Source organism: Plectropomus leopardus, chromosome 14 (assembly GCF_008729295.1).
Source record: "Plectropomus leopardus isolate mb chromosome 14, YSFRI_Pleo_2.0, whole genome shotgun sequence".
NCBI classification, from domain to species: domain Eukaryota; kingdom Metazoa; phylum Chordata; class Actinopteri; order Perciformes; family Serranidae; genus Plectropomus; species Plectropomus leopardus.
In genome coordinates, this window is record NC_056476.1 from 25,040,636 (window position 1) to 25,066,084 (window position 25,449).

Genomic DNA, 25,449 nt, shown 5'->3' on the forward strand with positions numbered 1-25,449 from the left:
CTTGCTAGCTAGCTATGTGGAATCCAAATGAGGTCTACAGCAGGAAGAGAGCACTTGACTTTTAGCTCGCTACCACGCTCTCCCTACCAAGACAGGCAATTACTCAGCCCACAGCCCCAGCTGCAGCCGTGGCAATCATAAACGCAACCTCTCACATCCCTGTCTGTGCGTGCACACACACACACACACACACACACACACACACACAAACACACACTTTGCATGCATGTACAGGCGGACAAGCACACACCCCATCTCCTGATTCAAATAATACCAAAATGTGTCTATGCAGAGACATAGAGGCTAAACAACTTTTCTTGCCATACATGACAGAAAGTCCATAGTGCTATCTTTCCTGGCTGTGAGAAGAAAAAACAGTGCTTATTAAAAAAAATGTCCACAAAGTTCATAGTAATAAATAAAAAAGTGAGTAAACAGTGATTTTATGGAGCATGATGATGAAATCAGGGCATTGATTGTCGGTAAAATGTTCAAATCCATCTACAAGATATATAGCATGCTAAGCAAACAAAATGACGTAAAAGAGAACTTTTTTTGCAACAAGAGAAATTTAAAGGGACTGTTCACACCAAAATCAAAACATTTTCCTCTTACTTGTAAAGCTTTTTATCAGTCTAGATTGTTATAGTGCTAGTTGCTGAGTGTTGGAGATACAGGCTGTAGAGATGTGTGCCTTCTCTAAAATGGAAATTGATCTAGAAGGCACTCAGCTTGTGCTACTCTAAGTGCAAAAAATATAATCTACAGTATTGGTTGGAAGTAGATTCCATTGATATATATGGAGACCTGGATACAGCATTGGAGGCCAAAGTGCATTCTTATGAAAGTTGCTCATTGGTGCACAAACCTAAAAAAGGTCTATTTCCAGGGTATGAAACTACCCAGACATTACACATTATCGGACCCATAAAGAGAGCACACTTGAGACTTACTTAGCAGCTAACATTCTGCAGCTAAACCACTAACATCTAGTGTAGCACTACGTTAATTTGAATGGGGATAAAATTATTTAATTGTGTTGCCCTTCCAGACGCACGCTTCCTTGTGCATCGTAATACAGCTGATAATTGAAGTTTTGTAAAAAGGAAATAGTGCCCACATGAAACTGCTTGCCACAAGCTCTGTGGATTATCTTGAATAACTGGGTCATGATTTCTGAAAAGAGACATTGCTGTTGAGTTTTTTTAATTGTTTCTTTTGGCCTTTTGAGCTCCACAAGCTGAGTGACATTTTGTTCCAATATTTTGGAGAGAAGGCAGATATTTCTACAGCCGATAAACTCAGCAACTCACACCAAAACTATCTAAAATGATAAATAACACTACAGAAAAAACAGCAAATATTTATTTTTGATTTTTTGGATGAACTATCCCTTTAAATCAAATGTTTGATGCAGAAAACTCAAAACCAAATGCCATCAAAGAAGCTCTTTATGTAATTTCGGAAGTGTATATTTAAGACACACTGCTGAGCTACAAAGATCTATCAATCAACAGCCGAGTTACTTCATCATCTCTTATCTGTTGATTAACAGGAGACACGTCGTCCACCTTTATCGCACTTGTTCCACAGTTATGGCAGCAGGCTGAGTGGGCTATCGCATGTATCAGGCATATGACACATGTACGGTCACGTAATTAGTTTTGCACTGAGGCATCCTTAGGTGACAGTGTTAACCCATCCATCATTGCTTCTAATCATTCGTTGGTGGAGTGTGGGATGTAATTACAGAGTGCTAGGCAACGTCAGGCTTCATAGGTAAAAATAGTCATGCAGGATGAGAGACTTCTGTATGTGTTTGGCATGTGGGGTGTATGCTCAAGGTGTGCATGTGTGGGGGTGGTTGGAGGTGTGTGTGTGTGTGACTGTGGTTGGGTGTGTGCATGCCTGCGTGGCTTGTGGTAATGAGATCTAGTTAGTGATGCTCCAGAGTGTCTTATTAACAAATAATAACAGCACTCCTTTGTTTTTTACCTCTCCTCCCATCTATTATTCACACCTCACAGATTTACTCATGATTCATTTATAGGAGCATCTTGTGCAACCTAGAAACTAAATGTCACCCAAAACATCATTGTCAGATGGTGTTGTGCATGTACATAATGTTTCTGTGTATGAATTGTATCTGTGCATGCGTGTGTATTGCATCGTTCATTGGAATTAAACATAGAGGTCTGTACACTTTAAATCTGTCCTGGATTGGATAAACGGGAACAATCTGACACTGCTACGGCGTAAAAAACTGGGACTTCTGCAATCTAGTTCCATCCGTATATGCACACACAAGAGCCAATGATAGAGTGCTATTGAAATAGATGAGTTGGATCTTGCCGGATCAGTAACGAGGGCTGCAGTGAGGCCATTCTGCCATTCAACCCCCCTGTTGTGAAATCAGCATGACGCCCTGTGTACTTTAGCTGGATTCTCTTTCCGCTGAAATTGCCAGGTTGGAGAGAGGCACTCAGCTGGGAACGCTGCTCTACATGTGAAGTAGGTTGTGTGTGTGTGAGGGCTTAGGAGATGTGTGTGTGTGTGTGTGTGTGTGTGTGTGTATGTGTGGCTTGTATGTCTACATTTGTGTCAGTTCGCATTGAGAGAGCCTATGTAGGTGTGAACGTACGTGGGAATGTGTGTGTCAGTGTGCTGCCCTTTGCCTCTCTTCTCCCTCTCTCTCTCTCCAGGTGAAGAGCCTGTTCTGAAGGCTCTGCTCCAGTCAAGGCCTCTCCAAGCCAGGCTGGCAGCACTTTACCCGCATAGAGGTAAACCTACAGTACACCATCTGTCTTAGCAGCAAACACTTAGTGGACCATCAGACAGCAGCCACAAGTGGTTTGGCACCAGCAGGCAGCAACGCCCTACGCCGCTCAGAACATCCATATTAACAAGTAATTTACTGCATTCTTCTGTTGACTCCTAGAATATTGTTTTTCTCTAAATAAGTCTGCCAAAATCTGCCAGTCAAGTGAGAAAATGTCAGCGATGCTTATAAGCCTAATTCAAGAAAACATTGGTTTCAATCTTGTTTTGTTGACATTTACACTGTTCCTGAGTACACGTGTACTGTTCCTGAAACACATAAGCGTGAGACGCACATCACCGGAAAATATTTTACTTGTTTTGAGAAAAATATACAATTGAGGGCTAGGTCTGGTGTTATTCCATTATTTTCTAAGTGGAAAAAAAAGAGAGACCAAAACCATGGGATGGTAGGTTTCTTAAAGGAATACTTTATCTCAAAAATGACTTTTTGTACATCAGTTACTTACCCAGTGTTACACTGAATTCATGAAGAAACCTTTTTGTTTTGTTCTTCTTCCTCCACAGTGAATAAAGAATCCAAAAACAGATTTGTTCTTTGATTAAGGGTTAGTTCAGATTCACCAGTCATTATATAACACTAACTGATCAAAACAGTGATGGACCAGCAGCTCCCATGTTCAGCAAGGCAAAATCACTTTAGTCAATGGAGTCGGGCTTTGAGGAGAGTACAGGCGAGTTTCACTTTTAGTTTAGCTTCCTTTTTGAAAGGGCTGTCTGCATATGTTGGCATACAATGGGATAATTGATTGTGAGAACAGATGTTTTGGTATGGCTCTACTTTTGTTAAATTTGGACCCTTATGACATGAATTCATCAAGAATTTTCTCAGTTTTTGGATTCTTCGTTCACTGAGGCATGCAAGAAAAACAAAAATTTCTTTAAAAATTCAATGTAACATGGGGGGGAGTAACTGATATACAAACAGTAATTTGGGGAATGAGGTATTCCTTCAATACTTCACAACTTCTCCATCCTGTCTGTGGCACTCTACGTCAAGCCAACTGGCTCATGCTGAGGAAGTAAGAACAGGTTGCAAATAGTTTCATTGAAAAAATATTTTTCAGACCAGAATAAATAGTGATTTGTCTGGGACTATTTTCAGATAAGGATTATTCCATGTTAGGTTATTTACTTTAGTGAGCATTTCCTGCAGGGCTGTGTGCATGGGACTGACTGAAAATCAAACACATTGTGTGTTTAATGAAGAAACATGTCACCCAGTGCAACTGTGTGGCTTGTTGATGTGTTTTTAATAGTTCTCAGAACAGTGGAGCTCTATGGCACTGAGGAATAAGTAATATCTAAACATTTACAATTCGTACATTTTACAGTATGCCAACATCTGCATCCCACCCACCCTGCTGGTAGGCTGGCCAACACACCAAAATGGAAAGAAAGAAAACATAATAGCAATAAATATAAACAATATAAATATATAAATGAGCAAAAAACAAACTCACATGCAAAAATAAAATAATTCATTTCTAAATTGTAAATATTTTACAGTGATTCTATGCAGTTATGATTATCAGTTGCAGGCTTTTATTTATATTTCTTGTTGCAAAGACATACTTTGCCACACTTTATGGAATTTATTAACTGAACCCTGAGCAGAATGCTCGAGCCTATCCAACTTCAAATGAACCATTAGCTCTTCAACCCAGTGACTATGCATGGGGAGATCTACACTTCCAATTATAATATCTGGGTTTTGATAAACACAGATGACATATTAAGTTAGATCAGGTGATTGGTTTTGGCCTCTTTAAGTTCTGTTCTGTCGAAAGAAACAGAAATATAGCATATCACCAGACCTATACTTTAAGACCAAATATGGACTGATAAGAAAAATTTCTAGAGCAGCCACAGTAGATGTCCATCAGCTGTTTTTTTTGCTTCACAATGTGTACAAACCAGTGCTGCTGCTGAGTTTTTCCACTGTAGATACCCTGAGACTCATTGTGCCACTCTACTGGTTGCCTGCTGCTCTCATATCAGTCTGAGTGCTTTGAGAGCATGACATAGTAGGGAGAGCGGAGATGACTGTGTGCGTGTGTGTGTGTATGTGTGTGTGTGAGAGAATGAGAGAGAGAGGGAGACAGAGAGAGGGAGTAAATAGCATCCCAACTGTAGAGATGGCATTTAAGTGTCTCTCCCTTTGCACTCCAATAGTACTGCAGACCCATTACCTCGGTGCGTGTGTTTGTGTGTCTACCCGCATCTGTGTGTGTGCTTGTGTGTGGCTACAAATGTATTTCCGAGCTGTTCCTCCAATCGTCTCCATGCTCCCACGCGACTCACCCTCTACCTTTCTGTTCTGATCCTTTCCTCATTCATCATGCTTCCCTCCCTGTCCTCTTGCCAGAGGTCTTTGCTAAGGTGTAATTTAGCTCTTACTGTTCTCTAATTTCTGCCTTAGTCAGGAGGGGCGTGGCTGCCCCCCTGACACCATGGATACAATCTGTCAATCATTTCCCCCAGCAAGGAAATTGCGTTCAAAGTGAGAGTAATTGTTAAGTCTGCCCTGTGTGGGTTGAAATGAACGCCCTCTCGGTTTGGCACAGAGAAAAATATGTATTCAGAGGCAAGGCCAGGTGGATTTGTGAGGTTTTTATTGTTGCTAAGAACAAGGTGAGGGCTCCCCTCATCTCACCTTTCGGCTTATCTAATCTCTTTGCCTTTCCTTTACTTCTGTCCTAATTACTCCATCCAGTCTCCAAAGGTATGTTTTTTTTATAAAACTGTACAAACACATTTCTCCTCCTCTCTCCTCCTTTTCCACAATTATCAAAGCCCTCTCCTCCCTGTTGCACCTCCCAAACTGACCTAACTCTGTTCTGTCTTACACATGTAAAAGTAAAGGTGCTCAATAGTAGCAATATAGGGTTCTTTAGCCTGTCCCCATAGGAAAACCCTTTTTGGTTCCTGGTAGAATCTTACATAAAAGGTATATAAACCCTTCCAGAGGCTTGTACCTCAAACCCAACATACAGATTTGTACCTAGAACCATCTGTTAAAGGTCCCACTCTGAACCAACTGTGAAACCCCTTTTCCACCAGATTATCTCCTGGTCTTGAATCGGTTCCTTTCAAGAGTCCTGGAACCTTGGTGCTCTCTAGTGAAGCAGCCTGCGTTTCCACCAGTTTTGATAGGAAACATAATAATCAAGCATATGTCAGCAGTGAAAGGCTTTGCACAATGCACAACAGATGTAAAAACTAGTAGCAAAATAACCAATTGCATTGACTACCTGCAAACTCTTGCATCTGGTATTAATACAGATTATTGCTTTAACCCTAAAACAAGCATGGGCCAACTATTACTCAAACCACTGCATGCTTTTTTTCTGACAGTTTCTCTTGTGACTGCTCCATTGTTGCCTTTTCCATCTGCTCTTTTCAACCTGTAAAATATGACATGCCCACTGATGTCATCATGATTCACACTTCAAGACAAGAAAAACTTGAGAACCAATTTTTCAGGTTCTGAATCAAATTATCTTTGGTTTAAAGACTCTGAAGGATTCAACAACGCTCTGAAAATAATAATTTTCTACATTACCCACAGACCTCTTTCCCGCTAATCTTTGTTTTAGTGTAACCGGTCAGCAAAGGAGACAGCAACATTCATGGTTCACATTTGTGCATTTAGGAGGCTTATATTTTATTGAGTCAATACTATAGGCCTTTATATTTCAGTGGTGCAGTAGGGTTGGCCATCGAAAATAAGAGATTAGAACCGAATATAAATGCCAAGTTCCAAGTGCCCATGGGAAATTAAAAAAAAATTAAAGACAAAAAAAACAAAAGTAAAATGAAAGAAAGAGCTTCTAGATACATCCACATTTGAAAATGCAATTTGACACATGGGTATTAAGAGTGAAGATGAAAAGGGTTTTAAATGTAATTCTTAGCCTTAAAAAGAACCCTTGAAGAACCCTTTCTTAAACAAAATGGTTCTTCAGAAGCAAAAGGTTCTGGATAGAACCTTAGCCCCTTAGGAAAAAACCCTTTTGAACCCTTACTTCTGAGAGTTTATGTTACCCATAGGAAAGGACAGACAAAGGAAAGGCACTCACAAAATAGAGGGTGCAAAACAAGTGTTGGTAGCCTGTTGTCTCTCTCTGTAAAATCACACTGTTTATCTCCAATTTACTGTAGATGGCTCTGTGATAATACACTATAGTCCATTCTACGCCCATTCTATCCAGCACACATAATACCAACCTAGAAAGCCACCCCTTGGTGCTGGCAGAGGCACAGCGACATACAGGAGAGAGAGGACTGTAGAGGTGAAAGCAACAGACTGAAAGTCTACTTAACATAAACATGTTCAGTGAGGTGGCTGTTACAATTTGTTAAAGTCCTTGAAAAGCTAAAATCAAAAAAGGTGAGCAGGGACGCTGTAACAGTTCCTCTGCCTTCACTCTCCTGGTTAAATTATTGAAACCTACTTTAGAAAACACTTGAGTCCCTAGTTACCTTTCTGTTCCACAGAAAAATGTTGATTTATTTTCATGTTTCCCTTTCATTCTAGGAACCACTTACCTCTGTTTGCCGGCATGTTACTGAATAAATGTTCAAATTCTGTGGATTTTGGCATTCCCGTGCAGCATATTCAAACTGCAAGGTTTAAACAGCACCCCGCAAAACAAGCTTGATCAAGGACGTCAACTCCCAAGATGCCCTGTGCCAACATTTGCTTATAACTTCCCTTGCCATTTTTAATTATCGTCAGCCACAGTTGCTTGTTGTAAGCGCCTCAGTCAATCACCTGCATCAGCGTTGACTCATCTGCGATGCACTGCCAACCAAGCTTTGTTATAACAGGCAACACATAAATGACCCATTAACCTTTGTTCATGAGCAGATAAATCAGAATTAACAAGATGTCCCACTCCTTCAGCTGAGTGACTTAACCACTGACCCTGGAACCTTTATGGAGGACAGTTGTTGTAATCATGTTACTTTAACTGACATGGGAACAGCATCCTGTACAGTATGCAGATTAAGTCTACTGTGTAGCTTAGGACTTTGAATGGAGTGATACTTCATTAGCTGTGCTTTGGTGAAGGCCAGGATTTAATTCTATATATAGTGCATTATATCAATTTGTAGAACTGTCTCATGGACATATTCCTTTAGACAAGGTTCAAACTCATTGCTGGGTTAGCAATTAACAGTTTGCTAAGTCCTGACTCCCATAGTAACTGTTGCTATGCCTGCTAACCTTTTAGTTCTTGCACAGCTCATATGCAGTTTACAGTGATAATAGTGGCAAATTTGATCAGCAAATTAAGCAAAGATTACCTCCATGACTTGGCTGAAACAACGCGTTCTTACTCCCAAGTGAGAACGCGTTGTCAAAGACGGCAGCTCGGTCAGTGGCCCCATGCTTCAAACTATGACACTCTAGGTAGGCTTTCAAAAAACTTTAGACTTCAGAGGGTATGTAGGTTTCACTGCCAAAACTACTTCAGGTTTAGGCAACAACAATTATAGGGTAGGTAAAGGAAAAAGATCATTTGGATTAAAATAACTATGTTTTTTACAGTAACTTAAAGAGTATGTCACATGACCTATGCCAGTAACTACGTTACATAGTTACAAAAAGTTGACTTTTGGTTTAACACAGGACACAAACACCAGTCTCCTGGGTGAAAGTCCAGTGTGTATTTAACCGTTCAACTCCCATCCTACTTGGATTTTCTGCTCTGTCTGTTATTGTCGTGGAAAAGATTAAGTTGGAGTTAGTTCAAAACCCAGTGCATCTCATACAAACCCTAAAAGGTTCCTTGTGTTTGGTAACACAAGCCAAGGGCCACTGACCAGGCTGCCTTATTTGACATCCTATGGTTGCAGACGAGTTTGCTGAAAACACACTCTTCAGTGTATGTTTAAAAGTTTTCAGTTCAATCATTAAAAATGATCTTTAAAAAGGGGGTTGAAACTTGAATATGCACTTGATGGCTATATACAAACTATCATGCTGACTGAGACTGAGGCTAAAGCTACATGTTCCAGACAAAACTTTAGCATCATAACCAGTAGTTGATCCATGTAGGAAACATGGAAATAAACAAACAGCATTATTACTGTACGGTGGTGTAGGGCTACTTTGTCCTTTCATTATAAGTAGAAGGAAACTGTAGCATCAAACTGTTATGTCCGTTTAGCATAAGCCTATTTGTTTGCTTTACTTGATTGTACTGTTAAACTGTCTAGCAAATGTCACACGAGGCTATCTCAAATACTAACACTGACTGTAGTTGGGGGTAATATACAAGTAAACTTCCAAAAATACAAAAAAGACAATGAGAGAGCTGCTACTGTTTGCCTACATTAGAAAAAATAGCAACCTGGACCAGCTTCCACACCAGTGAGGAATAGTAGACGTGGTTTTGCTAGATGTGAACAGGGCTTTTCAAAAAAAAGAATAATAACCTGTAACCCCACATGCTAATGTAATTAGATAATCATATGCTCCTTGGCTATGGCAATAGCATTAACACATGGTTTATTAGCTGAGCATGCTAACAATCAGAGCTTACGTTCAAGTAGATAAACACACTGTTTTATCTCGTCCTTACACCTTTTTGAAGTACAGAGAAATGCTCTTACTACGCTTCAGCATGTGGAGAAATCCATGGCTTCTTGGGCCTGCTTTGGGGGAGGGGTTTGGTGAGCAGTCAGTTGCACAACCAGATCATGTTATGGCTCAAAAATGTCCAGTGAACATAGGTACAAATGCTGCTAATCCATGACCACGGACATGTAATTGATGGTAGCTTACAGGGTATGCACACACACACACACACACACACACACGCATATACACACCCACTATAGATAGCTGTAAACCTCCCCTAACCCCCTGTGTGAGTGTCTACAGAGTCTTATGGCATTTGCAGGGCCTCTGAGGATATTCAAACATTCAAAGGCTGCGTGTGAAACGGAGAGAGAGGTGGAGGATGTGGATGGTGCGCCGCCGTCTAAAGGCGAGTGGGGAGAAGGGTGGGGGGTAATTAACATATTAATGACCCCACCTTCCTACAGCTTCTGTCGGATAGTCCAAACACTTTGATAAGTATGCAAATGAGAGCCGCACCATCTGAGGAGGGAATTAGCTCTGCCAGAGACAGCCGAGAGAGATGGGAGGGGTAGAGAGAAAGAGGAAGGTAGGAAAGGAAGGAAGGAAAGGGGCAAGGAAGAGACGGGGTGATGGGGGGGAACTAAAAAGGGGCAGGAAGGAGAGAAGAGGAATGTCAAGATGAAGAAACAGGAGGAAGGAAGAGAGGAGCGACCAAAGACGTAGAGCGAGATAGGAAGCAGTCTCAGGCGTGCTGATGAACTGATATCCTCATGTTTGTTTTAGTTGTCTTTAATTATCTGCCGTGCACAGTTGGCGAATATGTGTGTGTGCGTGGTATTAGAGAGAGACACAGCCACGGAGAATGAGGGAACAGACTCTTTCTTTTCATTCTTGTGCTCTCCGGCTCTCAGATCGATACGCCAGTGCCCGTCAGCCCTGCAGTGATGTGCAGAATGGCTGCAGGGGCTCAGGCCGGTCGGCATACAGGCTCGGCGGGAGGAGGAGGTGGGCGGCTCGGAGTAACGACCCCGAGCAGACAAGGGCAAGTAATTATAACACAGACTGATCTCACTCATTCTATCATTGAAGAGAACGGCGAGTAATAAAGATGAGGGAGAGCACCATGGGAAGGCAAGTGTTCAATGTGGGTGAGACAAAGGGAATGAGAGAGAGAGAGAGAGAGCTGGTATATGAATGTGTGTGTGTTGGAGAAACACCTTGTGTGAACAGCCAGGCCAGGGATTCACCGACACGCTCGTCACGTTCCACAATTATGTTGAATAATTAAAACGTTTCATTAACTTGATCATTTCCTGTTCGGCCATGTTTCAGCTCTGACACCGGCAATTAAAGCCGAGGCCGGGACTGTACGCCTCTCTCATTCGGCCAGTCGGCGACAGAGGACAACCTTATGTCTTTTGTATGAAAGCAGAAATCTGACAGGGGAAAAATGAGGGGGCTTTAGCAGTTATCCACCTAACTTAACTGTTCTCAACACTCCAGTGCAAAAGCACACCGGGGCTGACAATGAAATCTACGTGCTCAAGGTGAAATCGTGCAAATCTGGATTTGGTTTCCTTGGATTTTTTCTTTTTTTCTTTCTTTTTTTTTTGATTAATGCAAATAAGGGAGTGAATAGTTTACCTTTGCAAGCCAGCCTTAGGCACTGAGACATCCACCTTGAACACCTTTACATATTGATAGCTTTTACATGGTGTGTAATTTTTTCTGGCATTTTTTTCTGATACATGCAGTCAAGTGAACAAATACTATATTTCCTGTGAGCCACACATCCATCACCTTGCATAGTGATAGATTCGGTGCCGTTTCATGATGTGATACTGTAAGAACTGCACTTGCTCAACTACACAACACCCAATCGACACAAAAAATATCTTCACAAATCGTGGCCTTTGTTTGAAATCAGGGGAATTCTTCACTGTGCATTAACACCATAATTAGCAAAATCCCGTGCTGTCCTAGTTACGTAAGACAGCTCTTTTTGTCTTTTGAAATTGGATTACTGCAGGAGGAGCCATTTATTTCCAGAAATGGGGGGTTGGGGGCAATTTTTATCCTAGCACCTCTACCGAGCAGACTGTGGCACGAAGCTATCCTCCCCTATTGAGCTCATGCGCAGTACTTAGGCTATACACCCCAATAAACACGATTAGCATGGCAGACTGTAAATATGCAAATGACAAAAGAGATATGGAGGGGAATGTTTATGCTGTGAGCTCTCTGTCTAGCACAGCCCCTCCCCCACCCCACCTTGTGTATGGAAACCATGATGAGGTTTATTGAGATGAGGTCCCTGTTAAAGCTATCTTTATTTTTTTCTTTTATAAAAGAAATTCAACCATGTAATTGGGGCTTTGAATAGGAAAGGGATGCCTTTACCTTCCATGTCTTTCATATTTGCTGCTTCTTTGGCTGCTTTGATCGCCTGCAGACACAGGGCAGCGGCAATGACGCACGGATGCCCTCTCTCTAAACTGCTTCCTCCCACGTGTCACCAGACCTGAACCTCAAGCTGAATTTTTTTAAATGTGAGGAACCCATGTCCTATACCCCGTACTGTGCACTGCCACTAATAATACCACTTCAATGAAACTCATAAAAGCTCATTGCTTGTCATACACCTCCGCCATACAGTATAAAGACTTCATAGCTATCCTGCAGGTCTATGATTGCTGTGACAGTTCCATTTCTGCAGATGCCTGAGTCCAGGACAGTCAGGCACCTCACTGCCACATTCTTGTTGCATCGTAAAATCTGACTGACTACAGTGATTTACAAGTCATTTATCCAAAGCCTCAATCTCTGTGATTCAAATTTAATTAAAGCAAACATACAAGAGTGTTGGACATGTAGACTTGAGCTCGACTGATACTGATTTTTTTTTTTTTTTTATATTAATTAATATTTTCCTTTTCTTACAGTATAGTTGGAGACTGACAGGAATTTGGTTGAGAGAATCGGTTTGACCAGGAACAAAAAGACACAAATTGCCTACCTGGGGTGCACACTTCTCCAAGTGAGCTTGGGGTCACCCTGATATTGAAATTTTGAGGCCAGTGCCAATATTGATATTTGAGAGAGCTAGATTAGGGATTTTTTTGGGCATCATTGGGCAGAAAACACATCATAACATTTAAGCATTTTGTAATTCAACAAAATCCAGCTCATGACAAGAGACATTAGCCAATCACAGGTCATTTCAGAAAGAGGGTTTTCCCATTGGCTGTTCTACAAATGCAAATGCACCTGCATGTCCCTTCACATGGTAAAAGCCTGATTCGATGGCCGAAAATGCTGTAGAAAAATAACTATTCCGGACTTGTCAAAAAGAGAATCTGACAATAAATGAAGCAACAGATGTGCAAATATCAGCAAAGCATTTCAGGGATGGACTGACAATGTCACTAAAAATGTAGCCTTCTGCTAACTGTAGCCAAAGGCTCACGGCTGTGACAAATTCAAGTTCATGTTTATGTAGCTAACTAGAGCCTTGAATCACAGTGTGTCATTTCAAAGGGCTTTACAGGCCCACAAGTTTGCAAAAAAGGCAGGACGGTACTTCTCATAGATTTGCTGCTATATATTGCCATCAAGATCAGAATCATGATGGGGTTGGTTGTAAGGAATGACTAGTCATACAAGTTACAATAAAAAGTGCATGCATATGCCCAGTGCTTGTCTGGTGGGAGGGGCTTACCACATGCTTACATTGGATGTGGAAGCACCGCAATATGTCGTTTGTTATAAAACTGCTGCACGGGAAGAGAATTTCTCCGCGCCAGCTAGTAAGCAATTCTGCTGTTTTGTTCATTTCTAATCACTCATAGAGCTCTGTCTCTGTCTGCTTGAGTGTCTGCTCTCCTCTCGCTTTCTGTTTTGAAACAACTGAAAAATATGTGGAGGCACTGGATGCATATTTTATCATTTACCATAACCAGACCATTTATATCATATTTCATATTTGTTTATATCGTTCATAATATATTATCAGTGTGTGTGCCAGATTTGCAAGCTGAAAAAAAAGACCAGATGCTGAAACTGATGCTAAAAATTGGGTGTGGCTGTGGACAGTGCGGAGCCTGGGGCTGCTCCACGTCCAGTGTGAACAGCCCAACTGGTTAACATGGCAAAGAAAGTGGCCAGTGCTCGAAAGAAAAATAGCATGATTCTTGATACTTCTGCGTTTCATGTGAACCCGCTAGTTGGACAGAAAGAAGAAAGGGAAGAGCTGCAGGAGACTGGCTGTATTTTCAAATTCTGGCATTTTTTTGTGTGCCTTTTCCAGACGATTGTCAACCACAGCTTTAAGTATACTGATTTTGTTATTTGGATCTAGAAAATATTGTTAATTTATGGTTCAGGATCCACCTGATTGATTAAAAACAACAAAAACTTAAACTTGTAAGTTTAAGCTTGAATTGGTAAGCAGATAGCTTTGTTACGAGCTAGTCTGAGGAACCGGAAAAATCCAGACTAAAAATCCAGATCAGACCTTCAATAATTACATCAAGCTAAAGCAGTTAGAGTGTATGAAGAAAGGAGCCCACAACTTCCTGTTGAGCCTCCTGGTGATGTTGTGGGACCAGTTCAATGCTTATGATGGGCAGTACCAACTTTATAACCAAAATCACACACCTTTCTTTGACCTGATCTTTGATAGTCAACCTAAAAAGATGTGTGTGTGTGTGTGTGTGTGTGTGTGCGTGTTTGCTATATGTGAGTTAAGTCTGACATGGATGCATATGAGTGGGGTATGAACACAAAAAACACACATACAAACACACACACAAGCACAACAGCAACAGCCTATCTGACGCAGCCCATGCTGCTCCATGCAAAGTCAAGCGTGTTCGTCCTGACGACTATCAGCTCTCCGGGGAGAGAGGCCATCGAGCAGCATTATCGACATTATAGACGCCTCAGCCTGGAGATAGGCTTCACATCGATCCCCTGATTAATTACTATCTGCAGGCAGCAGCACAGTGAGGGAGAGAGAGACAGAGAGAGGGGGAGGCAGAGAGAGGAGTGAGAGGGAGGTGAGAATGATAGAAAATGGGGGGAAAGAGTGAAAGTGAAGGGGGGGATGAAGGATTGAGGAGAGAGAGGAGAGAGAGTACACCTTGTACAATCTATGAATATCAGCTAAAGGCTACACAGTAATCTTCCAGGTGGAATAATATTTTATTGATATATAGGTAGGCAGGAACCCTTATCTTAGCTGCAACCACCCCTGAACACACAGCCAAGGACAAAATGAAATTCACACATTACTGGGGTGGAAACAACTCGCAAAGACAAGTAGAGGACACTGAAATACCCACCACGGAAGTCCCAAACAGGTTTTTACTTTTCCACTGAGCAAATAGTGGTGAAAATAATAAAGTCAGTAAATATATGTAAAATTCATTCTAGCCTGTGTGTGCATGTCTAAGTTAACAGTAAGAGGTGGAGCTGGTGTGGACAGGAAGGCTGAGTGGCTAACATTAATGAACTCCAGTTAGATCCTTAGGGCTACACTCCTCATCCTCCCAAGAGACTCTGTTGCACTGTGTGGAACATAAGTCAATAAGCTGTTACAACAGCAGTATAAAGGCTCCATTAAGACCAATGCTGAGGAGCGGCTGCTACATCTGAATGGCAACAAAGCTACTTTTGTTGAAATTGGTGTTGTGTGTCATTGTGGTCTTTACAGTATGTATGAGGACTGCTCCCTACATTTCGATGATTTGAATCATCAGTGGAGAAGCCCCGCAGTCAAAGCTTATTTTGTCGGCTTTTCTTTTTTTTTTTTAACTGAGTCACAAGAAGATATATTTTTAAAAACCACGTCTTGTGTCAAAATCACCTGACAACAAAATTAACTGTAATAATCAAGAATCAGAAGTAATGGAGATGGAGGGGAAAGCAGCGCAGTGCAACATGTCTCCCCCGTTTCTTTTTTCTGCTCCAATGCTTTCAGCTCCACTGCTAAAAGTCGGCTACAGTTCTTTTGAGCTACGACAGATGCCGATATAGTGCTTCCTCAATGGTTGACCACTTCAGCTAACAGGACTCATGCAGGACGGATGTTCCTCAGTGCACTACACTTATATCACTGAACTACAACCAGGATGCAAATTTATGTGCTTGACTAATGTTGTCACACCACAGATGATGGACAAACACACTAAAAAGTCAGACCATTACTGGTAAATGAACTGAATGAAAAAAAAAAGAAATTTAATGTCCTTTACATGTTTTCATTCAATTATCAAGTGAGTTTCAAGCAAACTTTTTAAATGCTACAAAAAGCAAATCTGTTTATATCAATTAGTTTGGAGCAAATAAACTAGGCCACGCAAACGTAGTTGCACCAGAAGCTGTCTAGGCTACACTTTATGCAGGGCTGTAATGCGCCAGGAAAAAGAGTAAAAGCAACAAGCCACCTCGGCAATGTAGCCCTTCTATGAGAGAAAAGCAGACAGAGGTCTTCGGGTATTGATTTCAGTTGGGCAAGTTTTAATTGTAGTTTCATGTCAGCTAGTGTCCGGAGACAAAGATATATTATGTCATTGTGAGGATATCCATGAAGACAGCGACAGTGAAACGGCTCATCAGTCATGTGAAGTAAATGTTTGCTACAAAGTTATCCTAAAAAGGTATTGCCACATCCCATTTACTATATCAACTCTTTTTTGACAAAGGAAAAAACCACCTTAAATGAGCGTTACATCTTTTTATTTTGTTCAATTGAGGAGTTACTGGGAGCACAGCTGGTATGAACCAGATTTGATAGAACTGGATGAAAAATGGAAGCCCGCCCCAACCTTAAATGGAGTTAAAAACTCACTCTACAGTTTAGCGTTAAGATGGCCTGTAGACCTGACTTGACTCTGCTGCTGTTGTATTAGCTCCATACATACTCGCTACCCTCAACACTTCTCGTACATGCTGAACTACTGGCCGTATGCTGAAGAATACTGGAGAATGATTGGGGTCTTCTTGGCTCGTCAAATTCATTCATGTAACAGAGTCAGACAACAGACTCGAATGATTTAAATGTTTTATCGTCTCAGTTCATTTCTTATTTCTGCTACTGCCATGACACAAAATACATAGGAGTCAGTAGACTTTTGTTTTTAGAAATTAATCATTATTTCTGGAAGAATGCTCACCAGCAGCCGTGAGAATGTATTTTTCGTCATTGTAGGTAATGTGTGTTCATTGCAAAATATCACAAGTAATAATATTCAGATTTTTAGACAAACATTTTTGAAAATCCCAATTGTCAAATGAAAATAGCTTTTTAAGAACAGTGGTAAGAAACTTTTCCAATGACAAAGAAAATCTTCAAATTTGAAATAAAGCTGTGTTCTACCTTCCACCCACTCCACTCACCCAACAAGAACTTTAAGGCTGTAGGCGTAGAAGGAGAGAAAGAGTTGTGCTGCACGGGTAATGAATTGATAATTGTCTATTATGCTAAATACCATCAAGTACATAAGAGAAAAACAGAATTATTTAGCTTGTCTAGTTGGAACATTAAAAGATGTGAAAACCCTTGTATTTAATATTTCATAAGGGGGAATTGTTTTAACTAGAGGGAAGAAAGAATTCGGTGCTTGTTGTTTCTGTTTTGCTTTTACCATCTTTTGTGACGTTAAAAATGTCCAAAGAGAGGGAGGGAGAAAGTCACACTGGAGAGAAGGAATGCAGAGAGGGAACGAGAACTATCCATAAGTATCTCTTTGTGGCTGCAGAAAGAGGAAAAGCGAGAGGGAGCGAACAAAGAGCAAGAAAGAGAAAGAGTTGGCGTCAAAGCACACTTTGGTGACTGCTGGCTGATCTGAGGGCAGCTATCAAACAGTCGAGGAAAGGCTGGAATGTCTCTGGTTGGTAATAAGGTGACAGTTGATCCAGGCACTGTTTGACTGTCTCTACTTTGGCACTAAGACAACAGCAGGCCAATTTTGTTTGTGTGTGTGTGTGTGTGTGTGTGTGTGTGTGTGTGTGTGTGTGTGTGTGTGTGTGTGTGCGTGGGTGTGTATGAGATGAGTATGTGTTTGTAACTCTGGCTATTTTCCGCCTGTCTGTGCATTTGTATGTGTGTTGCTTTTGTGAGTGTGTGTGTGTGTGTTTGCGTATCAGTGCAGTGCACTTTTCAATCCCACTGACCTGAAAAGCTCTGTTAATGCTGGATCCACAGGCACTGAGAGAGAGAGAGAGAGAGAGAGAGAGAGAGAGAGAGAGAGAGAGAGAGAGAGAGAGAGAGAGAGAGATTATTAACAGGACTGACTTGTGCATGCTAAATACACACGCTCTTTGTATAACACATAAAAAGGAAACCTGCTGAATAGTTGATCACTATGGCTTGTGATCTGCGTAGTTTACCATGAAATAAATTACCAGTGAAACACTTTAAGGTCAGCAAAAAGTAGAAATTTGGTCGTATCTCTGTGAGCAACACAGTTGATAAACAATATATTCATTCATTCATTCCATTTATACCTGCCTCATGTTGATCATTTAGTTCTTCTAAAAGATGAATCCAACCTGCAGCATGTGAACAGCTTTCAGTGAACGACTGCGCATGCTGTAGTTGGATACATTCAGAGGATGTATGGTATGTGATTAGAGGATTGACTGTGCATGCTCTGCTCATTAATTTTCTATTGGTGTTATTAAGAAAAAAATAGGACGTTATTAATATATTTATTTCACATTTATATTTAAAGCATTCAACAACATTTACAGAATAGATTAGAAAATAAATGATGCAAAATGCAGGTAAAAGGCAAAGGCATAATTTTAACAAAAAAGGAATTGAAGTAAAAAAAAATAAAATCGTCATACATATATATATATATGTATGGCGATTTTATTTTATTTTACTTTTTTTAGCAGTCTACTGTGTTTTATATTCAGTGTTTGTTGTTTGTTTGTTTTTTTCCACATTTGATCTATAGAATATGTTACATAATTGTGTTCTGCTTTAATATTTTAGGGAAGTAATAGCCCCTTTACACTGCCTGTTCAAGGCAGGAATATTGCACTGTTACGCCCCCTCGCCTTCTGCACGCAACATATGATCGTGGTGAGAAGACAGAGATGCCTGGCCTTTAATCTGCCACATTAGGTGGTAACAGCGGTGAAACAGTGTCTGTATGAACAGGACAGTCTGCAGGACGAGATCATGGGTGGCACTGGTGTGGTGTTTAGACGATGTTTTATGCGTACGACGCATCGCAGGAGATTTAAAAAGTAGCAAATTGCAGTTAGTGGCTAACTCAGAGAAAACAGTGGCCACAAATGTCCACAAATTGGGAAAATAATGAGATTTGGGAGCTCCTCAGGATAAGATCAGCTGTCATACAATAAGACAGGTGCATGATTGTTATTGTCATGTTATGCCATTGTTATTATTTATAAAGGAGGCATAAGGAAGGGACTTAGGAGCGGTCCTGTTGTGTGATCTCTGTGTAAAAAGGTCTAAAGACAATTTTCCCGCTCTGGTGGACACATTCATTGTTTTTAGGGATTAGGAATATTTAGGCTAGAAAAACAAGATGTGTCTGAAATCGCTTCTCATTGCCCATAAAGTGCCCAATATTTACGTTCCGCCATTTTTTTTGAGTGTCTGAATTGTGAGAGTGAAAAGTGTACGCTTTATGGTGTCCTAAAAAAATACAGCCTTTTCACAGCAGACGTTTTTGACTTGTCAAAGCAAGTCAAGTCAAAATATCTGCAGTGAAAAGGGTCTGTACTTACAATGGAACAAAAAAAGTATTGTCTAGGGCATTTATACCGTGTTCTATTACCAATCCCACAATGCATGTCATGTTCTCCATAGATGCAGTGTGTCAGAGATGATGACTCATTAGTATCGAATATCAAATTTTGCTGCTAAACTCCTGAATTCTCTATAAGAAAAGGAGCGATTGATTGATGGAGTAAATTGGTACACAGTCCTAAAGATGATCTGGGTGCCAGTCCTTCACTCACACATTAGTTCTATCTTTGGCCGACAAGCGGAGGACACTAACTCAATCAAACAAAGGCCTTGTGGTCACAGCCTTCAGAGCTTGATCCACCTGATGTAGGAACAACGGTCACCACCTCATCAGTCGCCACCTCATTCTTTGTTGGGTCAGAGATGTTTGAAACTTTCCGACGTTAAAGGAAATAAAATATGGATCAAGAGCGTCCTCTGATTAAAACATGGTCACTTCTTTTAGATGCTTTAGACCTGTGAGAGTGGACCGGGGGGCTGGTGAGGAGAAAGATGAGGGCTGGTGAGTATTTTCTGCATTTCTTTTAGTTTTATGTGACTGGGTATGGTGCATAATGAGCGGTCATTAGGAGTGTAACGGTACACAGGAGTCAATGTTTGGTGCGAGTTCAGTACAGTGGGAAAAAAAACCCAAACCTAATGCATAAGCAATTGTTTTTTGTATTTATTTTGAGCAGGCAGGAGTTCAAGTGTCAAAGACGAGCACTGTCAACTTTAGTAAAGTACTTTCATTATGAAAATAAGGAACATTTCACACACTTCTGTATTACATTGTACAAACAATAAATAATTTCCTAAAAGGCAGCTGGTTATAGTAAGTTGAAAGTTAAAAAATAAAACTTGGTCATTAGGAGCAGTGTTTCAGTTAGTTCCAACTTGACTATATTTAATCATTCAAAGCACCCAAACATATTTCATCCTAGTGAGGGCTGCAACAACAAATCAATAAAGATTGATTATTAAAATTGTTTACTATCAACTTATTGTGTCGTGTGATTATAGCGTCACGAGCTGTGTCTCAGAGATGTTTATGTCACGTGCTGAAAGAGTTGAGTTTAGCGGAGCCGCTGACTTAAAAGTAAAGTATGGCAGCACTTTGCATTAAGTAAAACTAGAAAGTGCGTTAACTGCAAAATATGTAAAAGTGATGTGGCATGGCACGGGAGCAGCACGGTAATGGTATCACACCTCACGGTGGAGAGGAAGAGAGCTCAGCAGCAGCGTGAGTCACTCTAAAATTCCATTTATGTTGCGCTTTAAAGTGAGAGAACAGAATGTTAGTCTCTCAGCTGGTAGTTCGTCTTGTGCAGGTGTTTCCTTTTCTCGTGACTTGGCTTGACAAGCATGAGAAGTGTATTTAGCTAACGATAAGTAAGTGATGTACATTTTTACATTTACATTTAATCATTTATTATTGTTAAGTTGCTCATGTACCCTAAAGCATCATTTTTATCTTTTTTTGTGCACTTTAACAAGCCTATATGTTTTAAAGCATTCATTTGTATGTCTTTTTTTTTGTAAGTCCATGGCCTGTTGTTGGCTTTTTGATGCAGCAAAGCCTGTTTACATTTAGTTTGTGTTTCAGTATTGTATTATTATTTCTAATTTATTATTTTTAAACCTCAGGGACGAATATAAAAAATTGCGCACTTTTTTCAATTATATTGTCAACTTGAAGAAATATTTTTTAAATTGAATTAATCGGTTAATCGAACAAATAATCGGTCAATTAATCAATTATTAAAATAATCGTTAGCTGTGAAGCGACACCAACAAACAGCGCTCGTCTTAAACACCGGCTTGCACACTAATCTGCTTTTTGTGCTTAACTCAGCACATGCTGCTAACGGCATATGAAAAGTTTCGCTTGCGCTTGTGAACTTCGGTTCTAAATAATGTGTCTTGTTCTACATACGGCATATTCAGTGTGCTACACCGAACTGTGACCCCCCATACCACGACGGTTCGGTATGAATACACAAAAGGTTGCTGCCCTACAACCGTGCAAACACAGTGCATGGTCACTGAATTCCTCCTGTTTGATGCTGGTTGTGCGCACAGCTTGTGAGTTCATGCTTAAGTTTTTGGCAGTTGGGTATCCTCCCCGTCACGCACGGTGGATCCCTCACAGGTCTGCTACACAGGATAAACACACAGTCTGTTTAAATGACAGCGTCAGTGATGCACATGTTAAATATAAACCAGTGTGTTACTGCTCTTGATGAGCACATCTGGTCAGATGTTGTTGAATGTTCAGAAAGCTATTATTTCTTATTCTAATGTGTGTGTGTGTGTGTGTGTGTGTGTGTGTGTGTGTGTGTGTTTTTAAGGTTGTACCAAGTCCTAATAAAGATTTGGCCCGTGGTTAGTTGCACATATAATTACTGTGCTTACTTCTTAATGCTTTTCTTGGAGGAAATTTCTAAAAAAAAAATGATAAAATAGAAAAAAAAGTGTCAATACCTGTTATTTTTTAATTTTTTTAAAAAAATTCCATCATGTGTTTTCACTTTGTCCTATGTATCGTTTTGTAGGATTAGATGTCACTGCGGTAGATGTTTCATTTCGAACAAAGCTCTTCAAATGTGGACTTTGTGATTCTGTTTCGGCGAGATATATAAAAACAGCGAGGGAGGAAGACAGAGAGCAGCGAGAAGAGGCAGCTCAACTGTGACAGTCTGGGATTTGTGCAGCGGTGTGTGTACACTATATGTGCGCGCTTGTGTCTGTGCATGCGTGTGTTTGTGTTGTGGGAGTGAAGGTCACCCTGAATGGCAGTGCCGCTGTGTGTTCATGTGTGTGTTCGTGCGGATACCTTTGGAGCGTGTTCGATGGCGCTTATCGTCTGCATCCACCTCCATCTGCAGAGAAGGCACAAATATGCTGTTAAATACACAACAGACAGCATCGCTAAATTATCTTCATTTGGATACATGTTCAGAGTACTTTTCCCCCCACTTGTAAAACACACAATTCACACCTGATGTTTGGAGCACTTAAAAGGTAACATCTTACGTATTCTACTGCAGACGACAAACTGACTGTAATTCAAAGACTAAAGAACATTTGGATTTCTGTTATCTAAAATCATTACTGAGTAAATTAAACCTACTATATAAAATCTCTTGGACAATACATCTGTCTTACTGAATTTATATGAACAGATCTCTTCAATTAAAAGTCAGTGTTTCAGGGTTCAAACACATTTTCAAGGACAAAATTTCCAAACTTTTTCATGACTTTTCAATAAAGACAGAAGAAAGAAGGGCGAACCCAGGGGAAAAAATTATAAAATGTAGGCAAGGGTAAACAAAACGTTATCACAAAGTGATGCATATTAGAGCTATGTCACATTGAAAGCTATAGAAAATTAATTTTGCCTGATTTTACATTATGTGAACGGTTATCTGTGGAAGATTATTATTTTAACAATTTCATTATACAAATCAAAAGTCCAAAAGACTTTTCCAAAACTGTCAATGATTTTGACTAATTCCGCTTTCCAGATTTTCCATGACCGTGGGAACCCTGACATTTAGTACATGACTGGTTATGATATCAGCGGTGTCCTCAGACTTAGGGGTGGACAGATTGTTGACCTGGCCGATTATCAGGTCTGATATTTGTGTATTTGCTGATTATCTGTATCAGTGTTTTATTTTAATGTCCGCCGTTTAAATTAAGAAATGAAAAACTGTGCGTATTACGCTCAGTCAACACCAGGGAAGGCGGTCTGAATACATGCAAGGAAAGTGTCAGCATGGGAGGAATTTTTACTTTGTAGAACCTCAGGGAGCAAGTTTTATCCATTCATTTTTATTTAAATTTTCACTGAACTTTATTAAAAAAAAGTTGCAGGGAACTTGCTGTATATGAGGTTAAAAGTCTCAGTTTTTATTAATTATTTGCTGAAGGCATTTAAACAAAGTGTTGCATTGGAGTTTGTTATATTTCAAATTCTATATTTCAATAGAAATATATTCATTTTTATTGTAAATGCACATTGGTTCCAAATATCAGTTATCGGTCTCATTAAGTACTAATAAACGGTATCAGCCCTAAAAAAAACCAATCAGAATCAGAATTTGAGAAAATACCAAATTGTGCAAAGACTCCTATTAGGCAAAGACAGATCAAGAGATTAGTTTGTGAATTAAGAAAAAAAAATTGAGATAATGTTTCAAAATCGCACATTCCATTTTTACAATGAATATGAATGAACATTTTGGAATCATGAAAACAATATTCATTCATCAGCCTTTCAATCCATCCATCCATCCATCTGTCCAACCATTCATGCACTCTTTCATGACTGTATGACTGTCTATCAGTCATTTTACAGATGGACTGCAAACATAACAGCATCCAACATTCACTGCACGGTTTCCATTCATGCTGTCTCCTCCTCCAGCAGTTCATATACCAGAGTAAGCATTATCCTTCCTTCCACTTCTCTTCCATGTATGTTAGACCTACATATCCCTCTAAAGGTAGCTCCATATCTGCTCACCAACACATCATAAATTGTTGAGGAACCTGAACGGCGCTCTGTTATTTCCAGATGTCCCTAAATATTCACGCTCGCTGGGTTTGCACTATGACGGGGGCCGTGGCCCTGTTTGGATGTCTCTTTTTATTAAACATGATTTATTAACACCACACTTACTGTACTGTAGAGCCCCTCAGCCCTAATGGTGTGTTTCTTTATGAATGCCCATAAATGTTTCAACGGGAGAAAAATAAAATGATGAAAGGCGAGGATACCTTGTAAATCTTATTAGTGTAGCAGGGAGGGAAAGACCTGGAGTATTTTGGGGAGGGTGACCTAAAATATCTATATAATATATATAGAGTACATGACGCATAACTGTAGTTACCATGGCAATGGAGAAGAAATCCTTCCTTGATAAAAATAAAGGAAAGAAATAGGGAAATAATAACTTATCTGTCCAGTCCTCTCCCCTCTTTTTTCAGGCACTCATTCAGACAGAGACAGAATACTGTGAGTACTGTGAGTACTGTGAGTGTGTATGTATGTGAGCACATAACCTTGAATGTCTCTGAAGTAGTCATGTGAGCAAAGTGGACTTAGTCCCCTCTCGCTGAGCGTCTCTCATCGGTGTAATCATTTCTCTGTTTCATTAAAGCTTCTCTGGAACAATGTGCAGCACGAGCAGGAGAGCTAGAGTCCCTTTAACACGTGCATTTACTTTAGTGGAAGACAAAATTATGTTTCATGCACACATAGGTGTAGTTTTATGACACGCAGATAGGCATTTACAGTAAAAATGAAAATATTTCTGTTGAAATTTAGAATTTGGAATATAACAAACTCCAACACAAAACTTTGTTCAAAATGTCTTTAGCAAATGTTTAATCAAACTGAGACTTCCAACATCTTGTACAGCAAGTTCCCTGCAACCTTTTTTTAAAATAAAGTTCAGTGAAAATTTAAATAAAAATTGAATGAATAAAAATAGCTCCCTGAAGTTTTATAACGTAAAAGTTCCTCAAACTTTCTTTGCACACTTACTTTGCATGTATTGCCTTTCCTGCTCCTCCTTGCTTGAGTGTAATATGAACACTTTTCATTAATTCATTTTATCAACCCTTATTAAAATAAAACACCGATAATGATAATCGGCAAAATGCCAAACATCAGCCCTGATTATCAGCCAGGCTGGCAGTAAAAACATGAAAGTAGCAGATAACTATTATTTTAATAAAATTCAAGATATTTACACTATAAACCGACAAAGAAAAGGCACTAATCTTTGAAAATGAACTGTTTGATGCTCAAAATTATTAGGCTGAGACCAAGGATTGGGTACTGAAACCCCACATGGCCGGTACCTACCAAACTGAATCATTACGCAGACTTCAGTGCCTCATTTCATGTGATTAGCCAGAGGGAGCGAGAGAGAGAGCAAGCGCAGGTGAGCAAGTGTGTGTGTGTGTGTGTGCCAGTGTCGTGGGGCTGCAGCGCCCAGAGCAGAATGAGAGAGTGTGAGAGGAGGAGTAGCAGTGTAGCGGGTGAAGAGGTGAGGAGCTGAGGCTATTTGTCCGTGAATAAACGCTCTAACACCTCTAGAGCCAAGCCAAGCTCTCATGGTGCGCTCGCCACCTGCTGATTAAAGTGAAAGGAGTTAGCCCTGAAATTAGGGCGCTAAGCTAGCCCCCTATTGGAACCTGACCAGGCTCACTTTGGGTAGACAGTTAAGGTGGA

The 25,449-nt window shown here is 40.3% G+C and overlaps 1 protein-coding gene across 1 annotated transcript in view; it reads right to left on the reverse strand.

Annotated features, from left to right (window-relative positions):
• The window catches only part of myt1lb (myelin transcription factor 1-like, b), a 128,168-nt gene that overhangs the window by 55,632 nt on the left and 47,087 nt on the right, over positions 1-25,449 (reverse strand). Inside the window, exons 3-4 of the mRNA XM_042500860.1 lie at positions 22,039-22,084; positions 17,609-17,642 (exon numbers count right to left, since the gene is read on the reverse strand). Of these exons, the coding sequence (XP_042356794.1) occupies positions 17,609-17,642; positions 22,039-22,084 (80 nt within the window). The remainder of the gene's footprint in view (positions 1-17,608; positions 17,643-22,038; positions 22,085-25,449) is intronic.